Here is a 9,798-nt window from a genome sequence, read left to right as displayed (position 1 = left end):
ACGACGGCCGCTGGGCCGCGCGGCTCCCTCCCGGGGCGGGCGGGGGCCGGGAGAAGCTGCCGCAGGGCCCTGCCGCTCCCAACCGGGGCGGGCCGCGCCGCCCGCCGAGTTGGACAGGGCCCCACAGAGAGACGGGGCAGGCGCTGGTGCCGTCTCAGTTTGTCCTCAGCGGGTCTTTATTTGCCAGAGATACAGCGGGGGGCGCCGGCGGCAGCCGCGGGCAGAGCCGGCCCTGCAGGCATGCAGCTGCAGGGGGGAAGCGGGGTCCGGGCCGGGGGGGCACGGGGAGGCCGCTCGGGATCCTCCGGACACGATGCGCGGGGGCGCGCGGGCCGCCCCCGGGCGGGGAGGGGGTCCGTGCCGCCTCGCCCCCCGCTACGCGGCCCCCCGGGATGAGCGGGGCTGCCAGGTGCGCTGCCCGCTGAGCCCCCCCGGGATGGGGGGGGGGGGGGGGCAGGTGCTCTGCCCGCGACCCCCTCACGGCCCCGCACATGCACGCGTGTCCGGGGGGCCCCGCGCCGCCCCCCCAGCCCTGCGGGGCTCGCGGCCGGAGGGCTGCCCCGTATCTCTGGGCATCCCCGGGGGAGGACGGCGGCGGGGGACAGACTGAGAGAGCAGGGGGAGGGGGGAGCGACGGGGCGGGGGGGACAGACCGACCGGCAAAGCCACCGAGGGGGGAGAGGGGGGCCGGGGAGGACGGGCTCCATGCAGGGCTCTGCCCCGCGGCCGGCTCTCCGTCGGGGCACGTAGAAAAGGGGCCGCAGGCGGGGGCGCGGGGGGGCCATGCCGGGGCTATGTACAGAGGAGCGGGGGGCGCCGCTCAGCCGGCCTGCTCGCTGGGGGCCTCGGCGGCGGCGGCGGCCCCGTCCCCGTTACACGTGGCGGCGGGCGGCGTGCCGGGGGCCGGGGACTGCGCGGCGGCGGGCGGCGTGCCGGGGGCCGCAGTGTCCGTGGCGGCGGCGGCGGCGGGGGCCGGGGCCGGGGCCGGGGCCGTCTCCGTCTGCTCGGGCGCCCGCAGGCGTTTCATGAGCGTGGTCACTCGCACGGCTTTCTGCGGGCGGAGGGAGAGGCGGGGGGCGGTGGGGTGCTGCCCTGCCCCCGGGCCCCTCACCGGGGCGTCGGGTCCCCCACCAGGGGATGCCTGCGGGGGGCTGGTGGGGTCGCAGGGGGTGGCAGCCCCGCCCCCTGCCCCAGGCTGACAGCTGGGCTGGGCTCGGCTGAGAGGGGAAACTGAGGCACGGGGCACCCCCACCCACCTTCCACTTGGCCCGGGCAAAGTTCTTCTCGATCTGGGCACAGACACCATCCTTGATGTTCTTGTCAGAGGCAGCGTTGCCGGAGATCCTGGGTAGGCAGGGAGGGGTGAGCAGCCCCTGCCAGCCCCCCCCCAGCCCCCTGCCCACCCCCGCTGCCCCTCACCACTCGTGGGAGATGGCCTCCTCTGCTGTGATCCGCTGGTCCTGCTCCACCTCCATCAGGCGCGTCACCAGCTCCTTGGCTGGGGACACAGGGTGGGGAAGTGAGTGCCAGGGGGACAACGTGGGACCCTGTGTGTGTCCCCCCCTGTGGGACAACGTGGGACCCTGTGTGTCCCCCCCTCCCGGTGCAGGGCTCACCTGCCTGCGAGATGTCGTCCCAGTATGGCGGATCGAATTCGTAGTCCCCAGCCAGGATTTTGCGGAAGAGGTTCTTGTCATGGTTCTCATAGTCATCCTCGTCTGCCTCCTCATAGAAGGGGGGGTTCCCCGAGAGGCTGGGGGACAGGGTAGGGGGGCTTAGACTGGCCCCCGGCCCCTGGCCCCCCACGACCACCCTGGCCTTCACCCCGCACTCACAGGATGTACATGATGACGCCGATGGCCCAGCAGTCCACTGGCCGCCCGTACCGCTGCCGCCCCACCACCTCCGGAGCTGCGAGGGACAGGAGAGCAGCCCTGCCCCGGGGTCCCCAGTGCCCTGGCCCCTCACCCCCAGGGTGATGGGGAGAGGGAGATACCGACTGGGAGCACCCTGCATCGGCCCCGGGGTGATGGGGAGCAGCAGAGACCCAGCAGGAGCACCCAGGATCAGCCCCGGGGTGATGGGAAGCAGGAGGGACCTGCCAGGAGCACCCATGACCATCATGTGTCCGATGGGAGCCCCCAGGACTGGTCCCCAGTGTGGCCAGGAGCAGCAGGGACGTGCTGGGACCCTGGCAGTGCTACCCACCCCCGCCCACCCGCCCGCCCGGCTGGCTCTCACCCACCCAGGTACTCAGGGGTGCCACAGGGCTCCTTGATGAGCCCATTCTCCAACTTGGCCAGGTGGAAGTCGCTGATGACGATCTTGGAGTTCTTCAGGCGGTTATAGTACACCAGGTTCTCCAGCTGCGGGCGCAAGGGCCGTGAGCACTGGGGTGGGGGGCACACCAGCACCCACAGGTCCTCCCACCCACTCCCCCACCCACCTTGAGGTTCCTGTGGACAATCTTGAGTGAGTGCAGGTAGGCAACCGCCTCCAGCACCTGCCGGATGACGTTGCTGGTGTCCCTCTCCGAATAGTACCCCTGGTCCAGGATCCAGTCGAAGACTTCCCGGCCAGTGGCCCTGCCAACAGCAGCTCTGCCAAGACACACCCCCAACGGGGCACCCCCCGCCAGCCCCCCGCACCCCCAAAACTTACAGCTCCAGGAAGATGAAATACTCCTTGCGGGTGATGTAGACGTCCACCAGCTGTAGAATGTTGGGGTGCTTCACCCTACAGACACATAGGGGCATGGGCAGGGGTCCCTGCTTTGCCTGGAAGCCCCCCCCTGGCCCCAGCACTCACATTTTGAGGATAATGATCTCATTTTTGGCCGCCTTCCGCACTTTCCGCCCATCTCGCTTCAGAAACTTCTTGCAGGTGTACAGCTTCCCTGTTGTCTTCTCCTTGGCCCGGAAGATTTCACAGAACTCCTCCCTGCAAGGGTGCCTGCAGCTGTCACCCCCCTGGGGACTGCCCAGCTCGTGGTGCTTGGGTGGTCCCCAGACCCACACCCACCACCACCCCACCCCAATCCCAGCAGTGAGGGGAGATGCTGCTGGGGTGGAAGGAAGCTGCAGTGAAGAGTCTCTCTGGAGGCAAGAGGAAGTGTGTGTGTGAAAGCCAGTGAGAAGGAACTGATATGGAACAAGCAGATCAATAGGGAAGGGAGGAAATCTGCTGATTAAAAAGCCCCCTCCCCACAGCAGCCGGGGTCAGACCCACTGCCGAGCTGCCCATGCCAAGGCAGAACAGCAGCACACCCCAACATTAATGTCAGTGCTGCAGTCGGGAAGAAAGAAGGGGATATGCACCGGTTGCCTGGGGATGCTGCAATATTTCTGTTCTATTATTAATGGTGCTCGAGCCCATCGGCCAGGCCAGAGCCGCAGGGGAGCTCCTGGGGCACACTCGGCACCGCTCTGCCAAAGCCTTGGGCTTTCCTGCACCCCCCGGCTGCACCAAAATCCTCCTGGCCACCACCTTGGGTGCAGGGCAACTGGGACCCATGGGTTTTGGGACAGGCTGTCCAGAGGACGGAGTAAAGCTCTAGGAGCACCCAAACAGGTCCCCACTGCCACAACACATCACCCTGGCAGGCATGACCCACAGCCAAGCGGTCCTGGTGTTTTGAAGGCCGATGGAAAAATTTCTGCTGAATATTTTGGGGTCAAACCACTCTCAGTTGGGTCTGGGGGCTTCATTTTTTGAAGTGCTTCCTAGCGGGTCCCCCAGCATAGCAATCAAAGTGGGGAAGCAGCAGCACTTGTCCCCTGCAGATGACATCTGTCCTTTCCTTTACTGGAGCAGAGCCCTCCTGCTTCCTGGAGCACTCAGGGGAGCTGGGATCGTGTGGAATTGCTGCAATCCCCGCAAATCCGGGGGGAGGAGGTAGCGATACGGGGAGCTGCCCAGCTGCAGCCAGCAGCAGCTGGGAAACCTCGCCACCCTCCTTGGAGCTGGCGACAGATACCCCCCACCCCCAGCAGCGAGAGGGACTAGGGGACAGCCACCCCAGCATGTGCCCTGCCCAGCCCAGCTGTGGACCATGGGCAGCATCGTGCTGCTCCTCAGCCTGCAGCACGCAGGCAGTTGGGGTCCCTGGGGCACCTGCGGGGCCAGGGAGGGACCAACTCACGTTTTGATGACCTGGCCCAGGTCATATCTGTCGGTCACCTCGGACGGCTGGTTATAATCTTTCTTGTCTCCCAGTGTCACGCAGCCAAACGGCATCGCAGGGCCCGGTGCTGGCAGGGCAGGGAGAGGCGGTGAGCACCCCAGCACCACACACACCCCCCCCGAACTGCACGACCCCCGCCCCGAGCCGTGCTAGTTACAGCTAGCGCTGCAAAACCTGACGAAGTACAGCGGCTGCTTTTGCTCCCTGGCTACCACAAGCCACCACATGCCCAATGCCACCAATGCGCGTCCATCCCCGTGGCATCCGGCCGCTCTGCCTGGGCTTGGGGCACCGGCAGGGCTGCGAGCCAGCCCCCTGGCCCCAGCTCACAGATTGTTAATGATTTATTAAGTAGCCAGGGCTAGTGCAGAGCCTGGAGCACCCACTAGGGAAGCAAGCGGAGGCACAGACCCTTTCCGGTATCTCAGCTCGGTTTTGCCCCGGTTTTGCCTCACGGTGACATTTCTGTAGTCAGGGTTTCCCCAGGCAAAACATCATCGCACACTGTCACATGTGCAGTGACTTACGCCAGCCTCAGCTCCCTGGCCCTGACCAGCCCCGGGTGCCCAACTGCAGCACGGGGCAGGCGGGCACCGCTGTTCAGCAGTGCCGGCACTCCTGCTGCCCGCAGCGGGCAGGTCACCGACCTCGGCACGTGCCAGCTCCTCTGGCCCTTTTGGCAGGACATTTTGCCCCTTGCTTTCCTGCTGAGAACCCTTCGAAACCAGACCCTGCTTGGAAGCTTCCCAGCAAAAAATTGGTCCCATGAAGTTATTTTTTTCCTTTTCCCACCCTGTTACCAGGAGGAAGTTCCAGCTGATGCTTTTTTCTGATGGCTCAGAAAGAGACAGGGCTGCCCAGGCCCCCCCCCAGTCCTCTTGGATGGACCCAAGCAGGACCCCACAACGGGATGCTGGCACGACGCTGGAGGCACTCGTCACCCGGTGCTAAAGCTCCTGAAATGCCACGCTGCGGATGTGCTGGCCTTGCCATGCTGTGCCGGCAGCGCCCGGGGGCCTGGCAGCGAGGGCCACGGGCAGGATGGCAGTGCGGGATGCGGGAGCCGGCATCGCGGGTACCCAAGCGCCGAGCCTGTTGCTATGGCAATGGGAGCTGGAGATGCAGAAAGCGGCACATCCTTCGGAGGGGGCAGGGATGGGTAGCACCTGGCAGCACCCAACCCACCTGCGGGTGCATGGCCCCATCTCCGCCACGTGAGCTCTGGGAGGAAGGTGGTCCTGTCCACAGTACCCTGGGCATGCACTTAAGCATTCCCTGGGGTGACTGACCCCAAATCTGGGTGGGCTGTGGGTGCAGCAGGCTAGGGAACAGGGGGATGCTCCTTCCTGCCTTAATCCCTTGGACCTGCCCTCTGTGCCTGCCCCAGCGATGCCTGCAAGATGGGTGCTCCCTGCTCACATGACACCCAGGCACCCTCCTGCCGAGAAAGCCCACAATGGGCAAGAGCACCTGCCCCGTCCCACTCAGGGTGCACCCAGCCCCAAAAGAGAAGCAGACCACCCACGGGACACCCCTGCCCATGCCACAGACAGGGTGAGGCTTTCCAGCCCACACTCGGTTCATCCCAACAGCCTCCCTGGCAAACGTGTCCTGCCTGGCACCTGCATGGCCCCCTGCCACACAACCTCGGCTCTGCCATGTCACTGTGGCCAGCCGAGGGGGACGAGGGCTGTCCTGGCAGCTGCTGGCATGGCGGCGGGCTCGGTGCCATGGGCTGGCACAGGCAGGGCTGGCCTGCGGGTGGGTGGGAATGCTGCCAGCGCCGGCGGCATGATGCCAGGATTAGCTGGGAAGGGGACCCGGGTGGGATGATATATCGGGATTTTATTGCTGTCTCTCTGAGTGCTCAGCTAATCTGCGCTCATAAAATTAGTTCCCATTGGTTTAGTGGGGACCCATCCTGCCAGGGCTGAGCACTGGCACCCTCCCCTGCCCGAGGCTGGCTCAGGGGGGCTCAGCTCTCGTGGGGTACCCCACAAGTGAGGCTGGCACCTAGCCCCACATTGGGGCCAGCACCTGCGCTGCGCCCCACAGGCGAGAGCGCCCCCACCGTGGCAGGGGTGCCCAGAGAAGGGGTGGGTGAAGGGGCGAGTGCTCCCTCCCTGGGGTGCCAGGGGGGAGGCTGGGTGCTGTGCTGGCACCCGTGCGCAGCCAGCCCCCCCCCCCCCCCCCCCCCTCCCCAAAGCATCTAATTTGGGAGCAGAAGCAACAGCGGGTGTAAGACAATAGCGGGGAAGTGGGTGGCCGGGTGCGGATGGCACGGAGGGATGACGCAGCCACGCAGCCCTCACCAGTGGGTCCCCCAGCCCCCCGCACCCCGGCCCTGCCCCACGGCGTGGGGTGCCACCGGCCGGCGCTCCATCTCCGACCCCGCTTCCACCTGCAGCCGCCCTGGACGTGTCCGTGGAGAGGGTCTCCGCTGCCATCCCACCCCCCACATCCCGGGGGAAGGATGCACCGAGGAGAGGCAGAAAACGCCGCCGGGCCGAGACGGACCGGCACACCGGCAGTGCAGGAGGCGGCAGGCGGAGGGGCTGCGCCAGTCCCGCGCTGCCCGCAGGAGTGCCCGGGCTGGGCAACGGCGCGGCCGGGTCGCAGCCCCCGACCCCCAGCCCCGGCAGAGGGGCGAGGGGCAGCCCGGGCCGCGCACCGCAGGGGAGCTCTCGGCCGCGGCCGGCTGGGAGCGATGCGGCAGCGGGAGGGGAGCGGGGCTGCGGGAGAGAGGGGCCGGGGCCCGGGAGAGGAGGCTGGGCGGCGGGGGCGCGGGGCGAGGCCCCCCGGCCCGGGTCGCCGGGCTCCGCACCGGCCCCGGGGGGGCGAGCAGGGACGCGCGGGGGGGGGGGGGGGCGGGCTCCGGCAGCGCGCCGTGCCCGCGGCGCCCGTCGGGGCTGGGGCTCTGCGGGACGCGGGGTGCCGGCGGCGCAGGGGCGGCGGCGGGCGGCCGTCGGGGCGCACACAGAGCCGGGTCTGGCTCCGCCGGAGGGTACCGGGCCACCGCGGGGCGGGGGACAGCGCGGGGGCAGCCCCCGGCCAAGTGCCGAAGCCCAGCAACGCGCCCACCCCGGGCCCGGCCCCCCTCGCCCACGGCACGGACCGGCACGGCTGGGCTCGGGGCTGTCCCGGCGCGGCGCGGCGCTCACCTGCACGCCTCTCCGACCGCAAAGGGGGGCCGCGGCCCGGGGCCGCCGCTTGGGGGGGCCGCACGCCCCTCCCTCCCGCCCTTCCGCGCGGGGCCGGTGCGGTGCCGGGCCGGGCCGGGCCGAGCCGAGCCGAGCCGAGCCGGGCCGGGCCGAGCCGAGCCGAGCCGAGCCGAGCCGAGCCGAGCCGAGCCGAGCCGTCGGTCCGTCGCGGCGCGGCCCCGCGCGCCCGGCGCGGCAAGTTGGGGGGGCGGGACCGCGGGACCCCGCCCCCGGGGCGCCCCTCCCCGCCCCTGACGTCACCGCCAAACTTCGCGCCCCGCCCGTCGCGCGCGGGAGAGGCGTCCGCGGGGCTGGGACGCGCGTGGCTCTGGGGACGCGCCCCCGCAGCGCGGCGGGACGGGGCAGCCGTGTCCCCCGGGGCGGCCACTGCCCTGGGCAGGGCGGCGGCGCAGCCACCACCAGCGGGCCGGGACGCTGCCACTGCCTGGGGTCCGGGAACCCACGGGACCCCGCGCCGTTGCCCACGCGTCGGCGGCTCGGGGGGTGCGTAAATACCCGTGACCCCCCGCGGCTCGCTCCGTTCCAGCTGCTGCCCGGCCGGGTGAGCCCAGCTGCCTGTGGTGTCCCCTGAGCCTGTCCCTGCTGTCCCAGTCCGAGCTCCTCCCCTGGCGGGTGGCCGCCCAAGGGATGCTGTGCCCCACGGGCCGCATCCAGCCATGGCATCACGGCAGGCTTTGCTGGTGGGAGAGAGGGGACACTGGGGTGAGCTGGCATCCCTTGGGCTGCAGATGGGATGGATGGAATGGAATGGTGTGGGATAGGATGGGATGGGACAGGATGGATAGGATGAGAAGAGATGGGATGGGATGGGACAGATGGGATCCGATGGGATAGGATGTGGTGGACAGGAGGAGGTTATTAGCAGAGCTGAGTGTGGGCTCAGCATCACAGGTGTCTGTCCCCTGAGGACACTAAAAGGTGCCATGACGATGTGGGCAGGCACATGGTCCTGCCTCCGTGCCATAATCCTCATGGGAACCACACAACTTCCTTCCCTTGTCCTCCGCGTCCAGCTGTGGGGTCAAAGGCTCCGCTCACTCCCCCATGGACAGGGATTGTCTGTGCCCCATGGCCTGGGCCAAGGGGCAAGAAAGAGGCAAGAAATTGGCCACCACGATGCTCTTAACTCTGCCCACAGCCCAGGGCAGGCAGCACAGCCCCAGCGGGGGCAGGCAGGTCCCCAGCCCCTGCAGCACCTCGCTCCTCATGCGGTGCAGCCATGTGCACAGGCTCCCAAATGGCTGCATGCCGTGTGCTGCCATTTGTGGCCCTTATGGTGCCGCTTCCAAACTGCAACCCCACTCCCCTGCCCTCGTGCCCCTGCACCCACCAAACCCCAGGTCCTCAGAAGCACCCAGCCCACAGCACCCTGAGCCACCACAGGGCTGTGGCCGTCCTCTCCTAGGAGCTACAGACCCCCATGGCCAGGTCAGACAGGCCCACGGACAGGGGACACTGCGGTCCCATCCCCAAAGCCGGCATCTCCCCTTTGCGCACAAGGAGACCCGGCAGCACCCCAAAGCAGAGACAGCCTGGGGCACCCCACGTACCTGTCCCCTGCGTGTCCCCGAGCCCCGCGAGCCCTGGGCCCGCTGCCACCCGTGCCAGGTAATCAATGGCACGTGAGAGCAGGGGAATTAGCAGGGCACTGTAGTCTGAGCTTCTAATCAAGAGTTTAATCATAGCGGCTGGCAACAGCATGGCACAGTTACTAATGTTTGCACCTCGCGGGAACCTGGAGCGTAACTCACAATTACTCGGCAGGTGCCCGGTGCAGCTCAGGGCTGCCCAGCGGTGGCTCGCAGCTCTGGGGACAGACCAGTGCTCCTCCAGCACCCCTCGGCCCAGCTCACGCCCGTCACCTCCTGGCACCAGCCGTCTGCCCGGGGCAGGGCTGCCCCGGGGTCCCATCACTTCCCCCGGTCTCCTGCTGGCCCCAGCCCTGGTTGGGATCTTGGGCCACCTTGTGTGCCGTTTTGGGGCGATCAGCTCTGCTGAGCCCAATGGCATGGGTCCCTGCTGTGCCCTGCCCCACTGACCTGCTCACCCACCACCCCGTGGATCCACCATGCTGTGCACCCACTACCCCAGGCACCCACCACCCCAGGCACCCACCACCCCGTGCACCCACTGCCTCAGGTACCCACTGCCTCAGGTACCCCCCACCGCAAGCACCCACTGCCCTGTGCACCCACCACCCTTCCCACTGCCCTGCAGTGAGCCCAGAGCTGGCTGTGGGATGACGTGGCCAGTCTGCAGTGACATTTCCTGCAGGACCCCAGAGTGAGCAAGCCCGGGCTGCCCGGTGTGGGGCTGCCAGGGCTGGGGGCACTAGCTGTACCCCTCTGCCTTGGGTGAGGGACAGTGCATGGGGGGCACCCGGCTGTACCCCTC

General features: G+C 68.3%; 1 protein-coding gene across 2 annotated transcripts; it reads right to left on the bottom strand.

Annotated features, from left to right (window-relative positions):
• Window positions 1-816: 816 nt before the first annotated feature.
• CAMKV (CaM kinase like vesicle associated) lies at window positions 817-9,580 on the bottom strand. Of its 2 annotated transcripts, XM_080387510.1 has the most exons (11): window positions 7,345-9,580; window positions 4,142-4,250; window positions 2,809-2,940; window positions 2,662-2,736; window positions 2,447-2,585; window positions 2,246-2,366; window positions 1,836-1,911; window positions 1,617-1,753; window positions 1,420-1,498; window positions 1,257-1,344; window positions 817-1,051 (listed from the first exon to the last, which is right to left on the bottom strand). In XM_080387510.1, exons 1-11 carry the CDS (start codon window positions 8,375-8,377, stop codon window positions 821-823), a joined length of 2,220 nt encoding a protein of 739 aa, XP_080243636.1. In that variant the 5' UTR covers window positions 8,378-9,580; the 3' UTR covers window positions 817-820. The 2 variants fall into 2 exon arrangements, with proteins under 2 accessions (XP_080243636.1, XP_080243637.1); XM_080387511.1 differs by lacking the exon at window positions 7,345-9,580 and having other exon boundaries at window positions 4,142-6,185.
• Between the last annotated feature and the right edge of the window lie 218 nt (window positions 9,581-9,798).

Source organism: Falco punctatus (assembly GCF_963210335.1).
Source record: "Falco punctatus genome assembly, chromosome: 4".
NCBI classification, from domain to species: domain Eukaryota; kingdom Metazoa; phylum Chordata; class Aves; order Falconiformes; family Falconidae; genus Falco; species Falco punctatus.
This window is presented reverse-complemented; position numbering and strand designations above follow the sequence as displayed.

Excerpts from the sequence above, each read along its gene's own strand:
- CAMKV (XM_080387510.1), bottom strand. The coding sequence starts at position 8,377 with ATGAGGATTATGGCACGGAGGCAGGACCATGTGCCTGCCCACATCGTC. Across the intron at positions 1,912-2,245 it reads TGGCACCCCTGAGTACCTGG|CTCCGGAGGTGGTGGGGCGG; the intron begins GTGGGTGAGAGC and ends TGTCCCTCGCAG. Across the intron at positions 1,345-1,419 it reads GAGGCCATCTCCCACGAGTG|GATCTCCGGCAACGCTGCCT; the intron begins GTGAGGGGCAGC and ends CTGCCTACCCAG.